At 39.4% G+C, this 17731-nt stretch overlaps 2 protein-coding genes across 4 annotated transcripts; one reads left to right on the top strand and one right to left on the bottom strand.

Moving 5' to 3' along the window:
- Positions 1 to 1094: 1094 nt before the first annotated feature.
- On the top strand, positions 1095 to 5209 carry LOC126608492 (pectin acetylesterase 10-like). 2 transcript variants are annotated; one of them, XM_050276425.1, is made up of 12 exons: positions 1095 to 1646; positions 1988 to 2070; positions 2435 to 2564; positions 2681 to 2754; positions 3380 to 3466; positions 3540 to 3664; positions 3749 to 3809; positions 3998 to 4051; positions 4190 to 4267; positions 4403 to 4508; positions 4628 to 4773; positions 4903 to 5209. In XM_050276425.1, exons 1-12 carry the CDS (start codon positions 1409 to 1411, stop codon positions 5008 to 5010), a joined length of 1290 nt encoding a protein of 429 aa, XP_050132382.1. In that variant the 5' UTR covers positions 1095 to 1408; the 3' UTR covers positions 5011 to 5209. The 2 variants fall into 2 exon arrangements, with proteins under 2 accessions (XP_050132382.1, XP_050132381.1); XM_050276424.1 differs by lacking the exon at positions 1095 to 1646 and having other exon boundaries at positions 1654 to 2070.
- A 22-nt stretch (positions 5210 to 5231) lies between these two features.
- Positions 5232 to 7299, bottom strand: LOC126608493 (transcription factor HY5-like). Of its 2 annotated transcripts, none has more exons than XM_050276427.1 (4): positions 7156 to 7299; positions 6440 to 6632; positions 5667 to 5823; positions 5232 to 5561 (listed from the first exon to the last, which is right to left on the bottom strand). In XM_050276427.1, exons 1-4 carry the CDS (start codon positions 7286 to 7288, stop codon positions 5496 to 5498), a joined length of 549 nt encoding a protein of 182 aa, XP_050132384.1. In that variant the 5' UTR covers positions 7289 to 7299; the 3' UTR covers positions 5232 to 5495. The 2 variants fall into 2 exon arrangements, with proteins under 2 accessions (XP_050132384.1, XP_050132383.1); XM_050276426.1 differs by having other exon boundaries at positions 6440 to 6689.
- Positions 7300 to 17731: the final 10432 nt, after the last annotated feature.

Genomic DNA, 17731 nt, shown 5'->3' on the forward strand with positions numbered 1-17731 from the left:
GATTAGTTAACTTTATACTTTGATCATGTGTATGATTTTCCTCACTTTTAATATCGTTTGTATTAAAAAACTATAAAAAAGAAGAAGTTGTCATGATAGATGTGGATGCAAGAAAATTAACTTATCTACATATGTGATACTACTATGACGGTATTTCAAATCAATCACACATTGTCATGCATTTTTACTTTACTAATGCATGATTAATATGAAATAACCCCACGACGACATTCCAAGCTTATGACAAGTTCTTCTCGAATGTGGGACATGCAAAAGCATTGGTAAGCTTTTAGGATAGAACTCACGATGGTGTGCATGATGTTGAAATGTGAACTACTAGGATAACAAAGTTGAATATTTGATAAGCATGGGGACATCATGGCCATGCAAAGATACCAAATGAGTGTGGTACAGCTCTCGACTAGGTGTGATTGGCGATCAAATAAAGTGTCGGCTGCCATTCTCACAAGTCAGTCTGGATAAGGGTTTAGGGTTGCCCTCAAATATCACTAAACCCCACTCTAAATTTAGAGGCATACATTATTTACTTAAAAAAGAAGTTAATTAGGTTAAAATGTCCCTAAAAGCTCTAATTCTATCAACCTACATAGACTATGGTTTCGACTTTCTCACATAATATTGACATTACGAGCTCGTTTGAAAGTATTTTTAAAATGACTCAAAACATTGTCATTTAGTACTACGGTCTATTGATATTCCTTTTTCTTGTAAGTAAGAAGCCTTAGATTTGATTCTCACCAAAGGCGGATTTGAACCACATTATGCTAGTCTATTGTAAGGCTAAGCCCACCACTTCGCCCTTAGTGTAGATAATATCGTTTGTTAAAAAAAACAAGACTCATAGCATTTTTTTGTGAAAATGTTATTGAAACCAATCCTTAGTAAAAATGCAAATAAATTCTATAAAATCACTTAAAGTGATTTCTAGAAGAAGAAACACATATTTGATGCTTCTTCCAAAAAGTATTTTAAGTGTTTTTGAAACCCAAAAACATTTTAAAAAAAAAACATTTTCAGTCATTTTAATACACTTCCAAAATAGCCTCACATAATTTCAATAATCCATGAAAAAGTTGAAATGACAGTGGAAAGAATGAAGTATATGTAAATTGGCGGGAGCGAGCACCAACATCCCTCCAATTAGGCACTCACAATCATTGCATATCTTATTGATATTCCTCTTCATATTACCCAAGTTGTTCTTCAGCCACATTCTCTGTGTGTTTCTGTCTCTCTGCCTCCCCCTTCCTTTCTTCAGCTGAATTACAGTGAAATAAATAAAAAAATAGCTCTGATTTGAACTGTAGTTTTGCAATCATCATTTGGGTTTTTTGTTGTTATTTTCTCAACGCTGTGTTGGCTCTAGTTTTTACCATTTGTATGCGCAATGAGATTTCTGGGGTCAGCCAACATGAAGCTTTTGTGGGCTGTGGGGTTTATGGGGTTACTGTTTTGCAGAAGAACAGATGGAACTTTTATTAGGGAAGTGAATGTCACCCGGGAACAAGACCTGCATTATACAGAGAGTAATGTGTATGGCTATGCAGCTTATGGTTATGGGGTTTCCACCAGACCCTTGATGGTGGGTCTCACTCTCATCAATGGAGCTGCTGCCAAAGGAGCAGGTTCTCTTTGGTCACCCAAAAATGAAAAATGGAAAAGATATTAGAATTTACAGATTACTGTGTTTTTTCAATGATTTAACTGTTTATCTTGATGTGCATACCCCTTATTCCTTATGATTCTGTTTGTTTATTAAAGTTTGTTTCTTTGTCGAACGATTCAATGGATTCATTGATAGTTGAAAGTAAAATCATCTGTTTCTTAGTTACATGCTCATGTGGCCAATTCCAGGAAATGCAAAGGAAAGGAAGTGATGCCTTGAGTCATATGATTAGTGTCCAAATAATGCATATGCTTGCGCAAAAAGAAGGACTAATCAGATATTCAATATTTCAATGTGCAGTCTGCCTAGATGGAACATTACCAGCTTACCACATCCACCGCGGATACGGGTCAGGAGCAAACAGTTGGCTCGTTCAGTTGGAGGTATGTCTTAACTGAGGGAAATTAAGACCTGTCATACACACTTGACAGAGTGAATTATGGCAGTTCTGTTCTTGACACATCACCATTAATAGTTATGATGATTGAGTAAACCTTCTGTTTGTTACTAACCATTGGTACTTCTAGATGGATCTCTCATTAGTAACTCTGATCAAATTAGACTTAGTTTCTCGTTCGGCAAAGATGATTTGCACTTCTTTTCCTTTTATATGTGTCTAAAGGAGATACAGGAAATAGATCTTAGGAAGGAACTTAGAAGATGCCGAATTGTCCTTCCTTGGTTAAACTTGTTTTATTGGGTGGCTTGCCTGTAACATGTTAGGAGCTAAACTTCTTTTATTGATAGGGAGGAGGATGGTGTGATACAATCAGAAATTGTGTCTATCGTAAGAAAACTCGTCGTGGTTCATCAGCATATATGGAGAAGCAGATACCGTTTTCAGGGATATTGAGCAACAAGGCTGGAGAAAACCCTGGTTATATATCTGGCTGCGTCCTTTATTTCATTACACACAAACCACTACTTTTCCTACATTTTCTTTCTGAAGTAATTAGTAATCTGACATTCTGGATGCAAAACAAACAATTGCAGACTTTTACAACTGGAACAGAGTTAGAGTTCGATATTGTGATGGTGCATCTTTCAGCGGTGACAGTCAAAATGAGGTCAGTTTGCTTAATTTCCAAAATCCAGAGGTCTTAAATTTGAAAAAGTTGCTGTTTTACACTGGTTGTGATGTAACAGGTTCTTGAGAATTTTTTTGTTAAACAATTTTTATGCAAACAAAGTTCAAAGAAAGCAGCATTCTTATAGATGTAATGTACTGAAAAAAAAATTGCTGAGGTGAGTTAAGCTAGTCGGTTAGTGTAGTGTGCATATCACCTTGCACTCAAGTTCGTATCCCCTCCCGGTTCATTAGATTAGTTTAGAAATATCGCTTTTCAACCATGGTTTTTCTCACTGCTTAAGGCTATGTGGTTGTAAGCCTTCCTCTTATTATTTTTGCTTGAACATGTCACACTGCTACTGTTCTTTCAAAAGAATTTTCCACATTTAATTATGGATGACAAACAATTTTACGCAGGATTCTTGATCATGTCCTCAATTGGTATGGTCATTTCCACCTTACAAATGAACTAATTTCTTGTTCTACCACTGATGCATGTATTGTTTCTGGTTTAAGTTAATTACTTTTTCATTATTGTATACCGCTAAAACTCTGGAGGACATTTTTTTAGCTTCATCATTTATGAATTATGACTGCAAAATTATGGCTTATTTGATGATCAGGCTGCCCGATTGCATTTTCGAGGGCAACGTATCTGGAAAGCTGCTATGGAAGACTTGATGTCAAAGGGAATGCGTTATGCTAATCAGGTTATTGTTAATTTTTGAGAGATGATATAATTTTACTCGTGTTAGTATTATACACTTTACTATTGGATTTCAGGCTCTTCTTTCTGGATGTTCTGCTGGTGGTGTTGCAACTGTACTCCACTGCGATGGATTTCGTGGAATGTTTCCCTCAACTACTAAAGTCAAGTGCCTCAGCGATGGTGGATTGTTTCTTGACGCGTAAGTATCCTTTCTTCAACAAATTTTGGCATGCCCGATACCTTTTGGTACTTAGATAAATAACCTTGTTATCTGAAATTGCAGAATTGATGTATCTGGTAGGCGCACTTTGAGAAGTATGTTTAGAAGAGTGGTTAGCCTACAGGTATATTACAATTTAAAACTAAAACTATCAACCTTCGAATGTGCTTATTGTGTATTGAAGCTTCTATGATTAACACACCGAAGACGTGCAATTTTTCATTGATCTGTGAACTCCTAAAATTTGTTCTGCTAGTTTGAACTTTGATGTGCGGAACCTTTTAAGATCATGTAGATACAATTATTTTTCAGGGGGTGCAAAAGAATCTCCCATGGAGTTGTACCAATCGCCTCAACCCGACTTTGGTAATTTCTTTTCTTGTATTTATTTTATCTTAAGAGAAACTCCCTTTTCTATATAGATTATACAAAGAACCCAATTTTGGAATGAGGCTTCCCTTCTGTTTTTAGTCTTGATTATTAACTTCGTCGTTCAAATTTCAGTGCTTTTTCCCCCAGCACTTAATTGCAAGTGTCAAGACTCCCCTTTTTCTGGTCAATGCAGCTTATGATACATGGCAGGTGCGTTCATATATAATTTCTCATCCTCGCATTCCTTTCTGATTCATATGGTGAATGAGACCTGATATCTTGCAGTAGAATCGTGATACGATGACGAGTGAATGATTAATTTAAATGTTATTCTCCTTCAATCAGATCCAGGCCAGTTTAGCTCCACGAACAGCAGACCCTAATGGCCTTTGGCATGCATGCACAAACAATAATGCAAACTGTGCTGCATGGCAAATTAAGTTTTTGCAAGGTGACCTCATTAGTTTGATTATGCTTTGTGTTCGAGATGATGATTTAGTTACATGCTCAATGCTTTGTGTTTCGGAACTGAATTCAGTTATCTCTTTTCTTTCTTCAACAAATTATTAGGTTTCCGGAATCAGATGCTCAAAGCTGTAAGCGGATTCTCGAGGGCCGGTAAAAATGGTTTGTTCATAAATTCTTGCTTTTCTCATTGCCAGACCGAGAGACAAGACACCTGGTTTTCTCAAAATCCTCCCCTTATTGGAAATAAGGTATGTCCTTTTTCCACTTTAAACTCGGATAAAGAAACAAATATCTATGGATTTGCAGTCGTTTCATTTTCACATTATTTTGTCACACTAGAGTCTGTCTTGATCTCATATGCCATCAATTATCTGCAGGGGATAGCAAAATCAGTCGGAAACTGGTATTTCGATCGGTATAGCATCAAAGCTATAGATTGTCCGTACCCTTGTGACAAGACCTGCCATAATCTGGTGTTTAAGTGAAAATTTCTGTATATCATCTCTATTTATGTCTTCTCTCCCCAATTTATATTGCCAAGGGCATGTAATGTGACATGTACTGTTTGAAATGAGTCATTGCTGTGAAGCTCGAAGAGTGATCAGCATGTTCAGGTATCGTTTTTATAATCCAACATATAAACGGAATAATCTTTGCTTAAATTTCAGTTATATATTTTGACAACATCTAGTTGACGAAGATGCGATGAGTAGCAATTTCTCGAATGAAATTCATCCAAAAAAATATTTTCCATGAGAAATACATGGTACAAAAGGGAGAAGACAGAAGTTCATTAAAACTTCCACACTAGCTAGTTGAGTGTTCATATCAAATTAAGTGATGCACAAATACCATATGTAGCTGGAGAATCGAAGGCTGTGATTCACATTCGTCGGAATTGATCTCTAAAAAATTTCTAAATATATTAGCCTAAAACTGCCTACAAGAACTCCTTTATGCTTGTCTGCTCTTACTTAAATGATCCTTGCTTTTGTTCAATACCTTCGTCTACTTTTGGCCTTGTGTTCATAAGAACCTGAAATTGAGACAGAGATTTCAAATTCGACCATTAGAAAGAGTTATACGATTTGTAAACCGCAATGTGGATGTAATACTCAATCAACAGTAACAGAAGCCTCACCTTTTGAAGCATGGCGTTTTCATTAACAACCGTAGATATCTTCTCTTCCAACTTTAAATTCCCATCCTCCAATTCTTTGGCTCTTGATTCCAGATCGTTGATGTAAATCTTTTTCCTCTCCCGGGCTTGTTGAGCAGACACCCTGTTCCTTAGCAATCTGTAAGTTTGAATACACAAGTTTTGATCAGTTTTAATTAATTGGAAATGGATATTTGTTATGAAATCATGTCAAGCTGCAACCTGATAATGTCACTACACATGATTTCAATGAGCCATGTAAACTGACTTAAGAACCAAGAAATTTGGACAAATTAAGATAAATTGAGGTTTTGGGCAATGTCGAACTAAAAAAAAATTCCAATTCAGCTAATTTCCATTCAAAATTTGACAAGTTTCATTCTGACTGGTAGGTGTAAGCTCGGTCTCTAGCAATCCAATTACGCATAATAGCGAATAAGAGAGTTCAAATCTAACAAAGATGGCCAAAAACAACCGGACATATTGCAGCAAAATCTTTCAAATGCGAGGTAGAACTTGATTAAGAATAAACGGAAATTTCCGAGGGAGGGTTTTGGGAGGAAGATTGAATTATGGAAGTAACAACGACTTGGCACATGGACTAGACAAATATTTGTGCATGCATGCAAGTTTTAAGCAAAAGTAGCTTGTGTATTGATGCAATGCACTGCATATATAAAAACTACTCCTATGTATAGAAGCCATTGATTGATAATATAGGGATTCCGAACCCCTATATTTATTATTGATAGTACCTCTTGAGCCGCCTGTACTCCTTATCGACCAGGTTTCGGCCTCGGTGGCGCTTGGCCGGAAAGCCAGACTGGGCATCTGGGTTGTTGTTACTGGTGGCATTGGCGATTGTTGAGGCCGCATTATTAATACTATTATTGGGAGGACGTAACGCCTCCACGTCCGGAACCATGAACATATCTTCATCGCTCACTTCTGGAACATTATCACCATCATCATCATCATCATCCAATGACCAAAACCAAGGAACGTCTATTAATTAAGACAAAATTAATATTGAAAAATTAAAAATATAACAAACAAAAGAGTAACCCTTAAAATTAAGGCATGGAAATGTAAGTAACTTCAAGCAAAAAAGGCCCAACCCTCGGATCAATATATCTTCTCATCTGGAAATACATTAAACTCGTTATTAAAAATTTAAGTGCTTCCTAAAAAAGCACTTTGAAGTGAAGCGCTTTCTAAACCAGACCTTTTATAGGTGCTTCTCCAGAAACCAGTTTTATGAACTTCTTTTGTCAAACGCAGTTAATTGTAAGAGTTTCAAATGTAAGAAAAGCGTTGTTAGTTAACCTAAAAGCAATCCCAAAAAGGCTTAAATAAATTTAACTCAATTAGTACATTGGAATATTTTATATGAATTTAATTAATGTAACACTAATATGGAGGAAAATATTGTGCAACTTTTAACTGGGAGTTTGACAAAGTATCGGCAAACCTAGTTTGTTACTGTTCTTGTTGTTACTATGAAGAAGAAGAGAAGGATGAGGAAGCTTCAAGGAAGAAGAACCAGATGGCTGCCGCTGAGGTTGTTCCAAACTGGAGGAGGAGGAGGAGGATATTGATAACATCGGATTTTGGTTCTCAATTGGGAAAAGTGCCAATTTATGATGAAACAAGGAATTGTGTTGGGACATGTAATCTCTAGCAAAGGAATGGAGGTGGACAAAGCCAAAATTGACATCATCACCAATATGGTAGCTCCCACAACCGTGAAGGGAGTAAGAAGTTTTTTGGGACATGCGGGCTTTTATCGTCGTTTCATTAAAAACTTTTCAATGATCACTCGTCCATTATGCAATCTGTTAGCTAAAGATGTTGTATTTCATTTTGATAAAGCTTGTATGGATGCATTCAATACTTTGAAACATGAATTAACCTCGGCCCCTATTATTATGGCACCAGATTGGTCTTTACCTTTTGAATTAATGTGTGATGCCTCTGACTATGCTATTGGTGCAGTTTTAGGGCAAAGGGTGAACAAGCTCCCACACGTGATCTACTATGCAAGCCGGACTCTAAATGATGCTCAACTTAACTATTCCACAACTGAAAAGGAGTTGCTTGCTATTGTTTTTGCCTTAGAGAAGTTTCGGTCATATCTTGTTGGATCTAAAGTTATTGTGTTTTTTGATCATGCAGCCCTTAGGTACTTGATGACAAAAAAGGATGCTAAGCCACGCTTAATTAGATGGATACTCTTACTACAAGAGTTTGACTTGGAAATTCGAGATAAGAAGGGAAGTGATAATGTTGTGGCTGACCATTTGTCACGGCTCAATGAAAACCATGGAGTTGGACAACCTTTGCCTCTAAATGAATCATTTCCAGATGAACAACTCCTGGTTATTCACGAAAAAGAACCATGGTATGCTGATTTTGTTAATTATCTTGCTTGTGGTGTAATTAGAAATGACCTTTCTTTTCAAGAAAGAAAGAAGTTCCTTGCCATGGTAAAGCACTACGTTTGGGATGAACCATATTTGTTTAAATATTGCCCTGACCAAATCATTAGGAGATGTGTCCCAGAGAGTGAGCAACAAAGCATTCTAACGTTCAGCCATACATTGGCATGTGGAGGACATTTTGGTGCCAAAAAGACATCTCTAAAGGTTTTACAATCTGGTTTCTTTTGGCCTACTTTATTCAGAGATGCTTTTGATTTTTGTTCTAAGTGTGATAGGTGCCAGAAAATGGGGAACATTAGCCGAAGAAATGAGATGCCATTGAACAACATTTTGGTGGTGGAGCTCTTTGATGTTTGGGGAATCGATTTCATGGGACCATTTCCATCCTCTTTTGGCTACTTATACATATTAGTGGCAGTAGATTATGTATCCAAATGGGTTGAAGCCATTGCTACAAGAACTAATGATCATAAGGTTGTTTTGAATTTTCTTAAAGATGTGATTTTTTGTAGGTTTGGAACCCCAAGAACTATTATTAGTGATGGTGGCAGCCATTTTTGCAACAAACCCTTTGAATCCTTGATGAAGAAGTACAACATCAACCACAAAGTGGCAACCCCGTACCATCCTCAAACCTCAGGACAAGTGGAGATTAGCAATAGGGAGATCAAGAACATTTTGATGAAGACCGTAAGCCCTACAAGGAAGGATTGGTCACTGAGGTTGAATGATGCATTATGGGCATATAGAACAGCATACAAGACCCCCATTGGCATGAGTCCTTATCGCCTTGTGTTTGGAAAAGCTTGTCATTTGCCAATGGAGCTTGAACACCGTGCATATTGGGCCATCAAGAAGTTCAACTTTGATTACAAGGATGCTGGAGTAGCAAGGAAACTCCAACTTAATGAGTTGGAAGAGCTCAGAAATGAGGCATATGAAAATGCCAAAATCTACAAGGAACGGACTAAGCTCTATCATGACAAGGCCATCCTACGGAAAGAGTTTCACCAAGGTATGAAAGTACTTTTGTATGACTCACGTTTGAGACTTTTTCCAGGTAAATTGAAGTCTAGGTGGGTGGGACCATTCAAGGTGCTGCAAACATTTCCCCACGGAGCTGTGGAGATAGAGAACATGAAGAATGGCACCTCTTTTAAAGTCAATGGGCAGCGATTGAAACCATATTTGGAGAAAGTGGAGGAAGAGCAAGTTTACCAAGTTGTAGATTTTCTTGAGTTTACAACACCGTGAACAAGCTACCATGTCTTGCCTAGACATTAAATAAAGCGCTAGCTAGGAGGCAACCTAGTGTGGTTTGTGTTCTTTCCATATTCTTTGCCTACTTACATTACATACAATTTTAAGCATCGAGGACAATGCTTTGGTTAGGTTTGGGGGTGTGGGATGGAAGGTTTGTTTTTTTTTTTTTTGTGTTGGTTGTGTTAGTTTTGGTTAAGTGTGTTTTTGCTTACTAATACGAATGTATATGAGGGCTATGTTTGCAAACAAACTATTGGGTTGCATCTGGTTGTCATTTATAAAGCTGTAACTCTTGAAATTATGATGATAGAGGTACCATACTCAAATTCTGGATGAAGAATAGTGGAGACTACCCTAGTGAGTTATTTTGAGCCTAATTGCGTCTTTGAGAGGGTTTAAAGTGTTTCTACTCCTATCTTTTTCTTTCAATTTCACTTTAAATGATCTCATTACTTCTATTTTGATTGGATACTAAGAATTACTCTCTTTTGCAGATACCATGTGTTTCGAATCATTCATGAATGAACTCAATGAGACGATGTTAGGCTATGCATGTTTTAACTACTAAAAGGCTTAAATCCTATCCCTTTGTGTGCTCCCTTCACCCTTGTTGCAGCCAAACACTTTAGCCTAATTCTTTCATCACCCACACCATACTCTACCCATTCTAGCCCATTACAAGCCATACCTTATAGTTTGGGGAATACCAATGTGATGAAGACTAAGGTAAATTGAGCTTTAGGACAAGATTGTGGCGTGTACCGAGGGCACCTATGTTGAAGTTGTTTCTAAAAATAAAGTTATAGGAAAAGAGAAAAAGAAAAAAAAAAAAAAGAAGAGAATCAAAGTGGATACAAGTTCCAAATCTCATCATTATAAGGCATAGGACCTGGACGCCAAAAACAAAGAAGAAAGAAAGCAAATGCAAGTGAAGAGCATGATCCTCAAGGACACTTTGGTATGCCCCAAACTCTAGTATTTCATATCACTTCTTTCGTAACCTATAACCTAAGCCTTACATTACAATCTTGAGAAAGACCTAGCTGATCATTGAGGATGTATTCATGGGTGATGGTAAGTATGTGTGTTATCTATATTCTTAGCATTTGATTCATTTCATGAGATCTACTCAGAAATTGTGCTTTCATTTCAGAATTCATATGTGAGACTTTTGATTCCCTTCACATAATTTCACTCATATATGGTTGTGGAGAGACTAAACCTTAGGGTCTGAGTGAAAATTTGAGTGAAATTTGTGAAGAGTAGAGTTGATGCGAGTTCTTTATTAAGCATTTGGGTATGGGCACCTATGTTGAAGTTGTAAGAAAATGGAGAAATAGCTTTATACGTTACAATTGATACGAGTCTTTGAAGTGGCAAGCTTTTGAGTTGAATTTATGACAAAGTTTTCATTAGTTCTTATTAGTTTGTTTAAAGCATGTATTAACCAAATTGTTTGCAGATTTTGTAAATGTTTGTGGGTGTCATCACTGTAAACCCTCAGGAGACACAACTCCTCCAACTAGGGACACCTAGGGGTTCAAAGGCTTGTTGCACATGCTCAGTGCAATCGTTTGGCCAGCGAAAGTGGTTTAGTTAGATGATAGTGTTTTGTGTGTTTTAGTTTTAAGTTTGCTCGAGGGCTAGCAAAAACCAGGTTTGGGGGTATTTGATAGTTCACATTTTGCATGCATTTATATCTTCCATATTTGGCGTCTTTGTGATGTTTTTGGATTAAAATGGTTGCATTTTACATTATTTGGTGTTAGTGTGCAGCCAAGTGTGTAATAGGATAAATTGGAAGGCAAATGAAGTAAAAACACTCCTTTTGGTAGCTGAGCATTATTCCAAACGTGGAGTGGATTCTGGGGAGTTAATTTGAAGTCCAAATGAGGAATCTAGGACTAATTTGGCTGCTGGAATTTCAGGAAAAGATGTGGAAGGAAAGTGGTGAAATTCAGCCATATTGGGTGGTTCCACACACCTTGCCGTGCCCTCACATGCAGTTCCAGCTCACTTATGCACTTCCATCACCAAAACAGCTCACCTTTGCATTTCCAGCTCCCTCATGCCCATGCCGTGCACTTTCATACCCTTTTTCCAGCTTGTTACAACCAATTCCAGGTTGTCCACTTCATCCTTGCAGCCATTCCACATGCATCTTCAATTAAATTAGCCACATGCAGTTTTATTTCCCTGATGCCATGAATCACCATCCCAGAAATCCACCCATTCCATAATCATTCACACAAACACAATCATTGCCGTGACTCCCCCTCCACTTTCCAGCATCACATTTCCAGCGTTGCACATGCATTCACCTAGCTGTCATGTTCCCTCTCCCATCCATTCATCTCCCTATTTAAACCAAGCGAATTAGGCATTTCAGAACTTTTTCTTCACTTCATTCCATTACACACACCCTAACCGCTCCACCTTCATTTACAACACACTTGGAGAACCAACACCGAAGGCAACTCTTAAGGGATTTCGACATCAGTTTTGCTTCAAGGGTTCCTTCTCCTTAATTCTATGTTCACTCATGTTGTATACTTTTATGTCAAACATTCTGTAAACATGAAGTGTAACTAATTTCTTTCTAGGGATTCGATGTAGCCTTGCAAGATTGCCATGTAGTTAATTCAGAATGCTCAGTTGATCCATTTATTCCTTGTTTCATTCTCTGATTTAATTGTGACTTTGTGTGTTGATTTTAATGCTTGATCACCATTTGAATTAACCACAGGTTGTCTAGCCAATATTAAAAGCACACATCATGCATAATCTTGGTAGAAATGGGAATGATTGAAGGGAATGTTTTGCAAACATCCTGCCAAGTGTTTCCTTTGGTTTTATGAAAGTTTCTTATGCGTGACACATTCTTGATTAGGAACCAAAGTTGCACATCACAATTAGGTTCATGACTAGGAACATTTGATCAAATCCACACATCATATGGTTGATCATATCTAAGTGAAACAAACTCAAGAAATAGGTAGATGGCTGAGCATAAACTGACTTAACAAACATGGAATTGGTTTAGCAATGGTGAAACCGAATCCCTAGCTTCATCTCCATTGGTGCTATCTCATTTTATTAGTTGTTGATTCATTTATTTGTGTCTACTTCATTTTCTTGTGTTTTCAAAGTTACAACAACAACTAATAAAATGAGATAGCACCAATGGAGATGAAGCTAGGGATTCGGTTTCACCATTGCTAAACCAATTCCATGTTTGTTAAGTCAGTTTATGCTCAGCCATCTACCTATTTCTTGAGTTTGTTTCACTTAGATATGATCAACCATATGATGTGTGGATTTGATCAAATGTTCCTAGTCATGAACCTAATTGTGATGTGCAACTTTGGTTCCTAATCAAGAATGTGTCACGCATAAGAAACTTTCATAAAACCAAAGGAAACACTTGGCAGGATGTTTGCAAAACATTCCCTTCAATCATTCCCATTTCTACCAAGATTATGCATGATGTGTGCTTTTAATATTGGCTAGACAACCTGTGGTTAATTCAAATGGTGATCAAGCATTAAAATCAACACACAAAGTCACAATTAAATCAGAGAATGAAACAAGGAATAAATGGATCAACTGAGCATTCTGAATTAACTACATGGCAATCTTGCAAGGCTACATCGAATCCCTAGAAAGAAATTAGTTACACTTCATGTTTACAGAATGTTTGACATAAAAGTATACAACATGAGTGAACATAGAATTAAGGAGAAGGAACCCTTGAAGCAAAACTGATGTCGAAATCCCTTAAGAGTTGCCTTCGGTGTTGGTTCTCCAAGTGTGTTGTAAATGAAGGTGGAGCGGTTAGGGTGTGTGTAATGGAATGTAGCGGAGATGAGGATGCTTCGTTGGATGTGTGGGCACACGAGAAAGGATAAGATTAGGAATGAGGATATCCGGGGTAAAGTAGGAGTAGCCGAAATTGAAGGAAAGATGAGAGAAAATCGGTTACGGTGGTTTGGACATGTGCAAAGAAGGCCTACTGACGCTCCGATTAGAAGATGCGACTATGGGACAGAGGTTCAGGGCCGAAGGGGTAGAGGAAGACCTAGGAAAACTTTGGAAGAGACCCTAAGAAAAGACTTAGAGTACTTGGATCTAACTGAGGACATGACACAGGACAGAACACAATGGCGTTCTAAGATTCATATAGCCGATCCCACTCAGTGACTTGGATTTTCCAAGTCTCCAACCGATAAGTTTTCCTCACTCGGGAAATTAAGGGAACACTACCTCAACCTACATGCTCCACTCACAAAGCTTCAACATACAAGCTTCAACAAAAGAAAATTCAAAGAACTTAGCGAAGAAGGCTTTGGTGTATTTAACACAATACGTTGAAATGAAGGAAAGCTTATTTATTGATATCCCCGATAAGTTACAAATATGTACATATACTTGAGTCAAAATAAACAAACAAGAGGGAGCCTTCACAAAGGTTGCTTAGGAGAAGTCTCAGCAGTCGGTAGAGCCCCAGAAAGAGAAGGCACCGGAGGGGGATCATTCGGAGCCTCAGTACTGGACAGAACCCTAGAAGGATGAGGCATCAGAGGTTGATCATTTGGAGCTTCATTACGCGGTACAGCCCCAGAAGACGAAGGCAATAAATGCCTTTGGAACAAACCCACAAATCTCTGATGATCAAGTAAAACCTGACCATCAGATTCCTTCATCTGGTCAAGCTTCCTCTTCATGTTTGTAGCATAGTCATGTGCGAGCCGGTGCAACTGTTTATTCTCATGCTTGAGCCCTCTAATCTCCTGTTTGAGACTCATCACTTCAGCCGCCAATGATTCAACTTGGCGGGTTCGAGCAAATAGGCGTTGGGCCATATTAGACACAGAACCTGCACACTGAACACTAAGAGCCAAAGAATCCTTAACAGCCAACTCATCAGACCGTTTGGAAAGTAGTCTGTTATCTTTGGGAGTGAGAAAGTTCTTGGCCACTACCGCAGCGGTCATATCATTCTTCATCACGGAATCCCCAACGGTAAGAGGACCAGTAGGGGAGACGAAGGATGGGCGCCATATGTTGTCTGGAGAAGGCGGAGCTGCCTCTTCAACAAGGTTCAAGTCAAAACGACGGTCGGAGGGGCCAGACATTTTCAAAGGTGTTGAAGAGAGAAGAGGTCGGACAAATCAAGATCTTAGAAGTGCAAGAATGGAGCTTCTACTGGTGGATATTCAAGTGTGCTTTGGAACTTAATGTCTGCCCCTATAAAAATCTGCACTCGATGAAGCTTCAGAAATCGAAGAGGCGCCTGCTCAGAAATCGAAGAGGCGTTTGCTTTCTCAAAAGCTGGGCTGCTCAAAGACCACGAGGGTCGATCTCAGAAATCGAAGAGGCGTTTGATTTCTCAAAAGCTGGGCTGCTCAAATACCACGAAGGCCGATCTCAGAAATCGAAAAGGCTTGCTTTCTCAAAAGTTGGGCTGCTCATAGACCACGAGGGCCGATCTCAGAAATCGAAGAGGCACCTACTTTTCCAGCCCTGTCAGCACCTGTCACATGCACACTCAGCTTTGCGGAAATTATGGGCATTCTGTCGAAGATTTCTAGCGAAGTAGAAAGCACATGAATCGTACTGTTCAATCACCCACTTCCCACACGCAACAGTAGCTCATGGGTACCACATATAACTTTGCCAAAGTTCTCTGACAAAGTTGAGACACGTGAAGCTTGCAGCTCCCACTACATCGCTATGACCAAGAAGGGTAAAAGATTAGCAAAGAAACAACACTAACAAAGTTTAGACACATAAATTTTGAAGGTCTAGCTACCATATTATTACCCACAAGGGTAAAGGAACAGTACCACTGCTGGATAATTGGAAAGTCCCGGCGTGTCAACCTCTGTGCTTCGTGGCAAGGTAGACTAGCAAACATACCCAACCTTTACTCACATTCGAGAAAACACTCCCAACAAGATTGCTTGCTCCAAAATCGAAGAGGCACCGCCCTCCGAATCTCGAGAGCCAGACTCCTAACATGATTACTTTCTCAAAAATCGAAGAGAGGGTAAAGGAACAGTACCACGGCTGGATAATTGGAAAGTCACTGTGTGTCAACCTCTGTGCTTCGTGGCAAGGTAGACTAGCAAACATGCCCAACCTTTACTTACATTCGAGAAAACACTCCCAACAAGATTGCTTGCTCCAAAATCGAAGAGGCACCGCCCTCCGAATCTCGAGAGCCAGACTCCTAACATGATTACTTTCTCAAAAATCGAAGAGATGGTAAAGGAACAGTACCACTGCTGGATAATTGGAAAGTCCCTGTGTGTCAACCTCTGTGCTTCGTGGCAAGGTAGACTAGCAAACATGCCCAACCTTTACTCACATTCGAGAAAACACTCCCAACAAGATTGTTTGCTCCAAAATCGAAGAGGCACCGCCCTCCGAATCTCGAGAGCCAGACTCCCAACATGATTACTTTCTCAAAAATCGAAGACACCGCTCTCCGAATCTCGAGAGCCAGACCCCCAGTAGGGTTGCTTTCTCAAAAATCGAAGAGGCATCGTTCTCCGAATCTCGAGAGCCAGATCCCCGACAGGATTGTTTGTTCGAAAACCGAAGAGGCACCAATTTCCCAACTTCAAGAGCTGGATCTCCTTGGATAAAGCTTGTCTGTAATCTTCACACGCAACATCAGCTTTCCAGATACCACAGACCACTTTTTCAAAGTGCTCTAACAGAGTTAAAACTTGTGAAGCTGGCAGCTCCCACTACCGTGCTATGACCAAGCAGGGTAAAGGAATAGCATTATTACTTGATGTTAGGGAGACTCCTATATATGTCGACCTCCATCCCCAACGGACAGGCAGACCTGCAAAAATGCTCAACCCTTCCTCTTATCTGAGAGGGCACTCCCAACGAAGCCTTTCGAAATATTCAGCTTTCTTTCCCCCCGATAATACCTCTGTAAACAAGCTATACTAGAGCAAGAATATCTCATATCATCAGGGTTAAAAGCAAGAGTATCTCATATCATGCTTTTTCCCTGTCTTTTCCTTTGGCCTTGTTCTTACCTGCAAGACAAGGAGAAAGAGAGCAATCAGTCAGCACTTGGAATCAAGCTTCCAGCCAGGAACTGACTGCCTGGAACCCCTTACCTGATTACTTACCTGGCATTGCTCTCGAGTACTCATCTTCAACACCTTATGCTTCCAGGGAAGATCCCGCATCTGCCTGAGGAACAGATAGGGCAAGTGAAAAGGATACAAGGAAGCATGTGGAGACAAGCGTAACAGCACACGTGCCGATACATCCGTTACTCTGTCAAAAGCAAAAGTATCCCATATCAGCAGGGTCGAACGTACTCTAGATTTGATGGACTTGTTTTGACCCTCAAATTCTTCAGTCGGCCTTATCTCTGGAGGAAACCAGAAAACCCTCCAGCCCAGTTCAAGAATAAGCCTGTGGAAAGTTACTTCTTCAAAAGCAAAAGTATCCCATATCATCTCTTCTCATTTTTCTTCTCTTTATCCTTCATGCTGCCTGCAAGATAGGGAGAATGTGAACAATCAGCCGGAGCTCTGATTGCTTACCTTGTCTGTCATCTCTTTCAGCAGATCCCCTAGCTCGGCGACTTGGGGGATTCCTACTACATGGTTTGTATCGCGCTTGACCAAGCCTGAAACTACAAGTAAGCTTCAAGTGACATTGATACATTACCTTGTGCATCTCCACCAGTTACAGATACCACCCCTGGATGGAGGAAGAGTACTTCCAGAGAAGATGCCACATCTACCTATGAGACAGATAAGGAAAGTCAAGACGATACCACACTCCAGTACTTAGAAGTTTCGTGGTTACGAGATCATTCTCCCACAATATTTCCTAATGTCATTTGTACTAAATCATTCACTTGTACTCACTAAAGGAGAGCTTGAACCTATGTACTTGTGTAAACCCTTCACAATTAATGAGAACTCCTCTATTCCGTGGACGTAGCCAATCTGGGTGAACCACGTACATCTTGTGTTTGCTTTCCTATCTCTATCCATTTATATACTTATCCACACTAATGACCGGAGCAATCTAGTGAAGATCACAAAAAGTGACCGTTTTCGCTACCTAGGATCTATCTTGCAAGGGAACGGAGAATTAGATGGAGATCTCAACCATAGAATACAAGCTGGATGGATGAAGTGTAAGAGTGCATCCGGCGTGTTGTGTGACCGTCGTAGGCCACTGAAGCTCAAGGGAAAATTTTATAGGACGGCAATAAGGCCAGCGATGTTGTATGGCACAGAATGTTGGGCGGTGAAGCATCAACACGTACACAAAATGGGTGTAGCGGAGATGAGGATG

The sequence above is a fragment of the Malus sylvestris genome, chromosome 16 (genome assembly GCF_916048215.2).
Source record: "Malus sylvestris chromosome 16, drMalSylv7.2, whole genome shotgun sequence".
Taxonomy (NCBI): domain Eukaryota; kingdom Viridiplantae; phylum Streptophyta; class Magnoliopsida; order Rosales; family Rosaceae; genus Malus; species Malus sylvestris.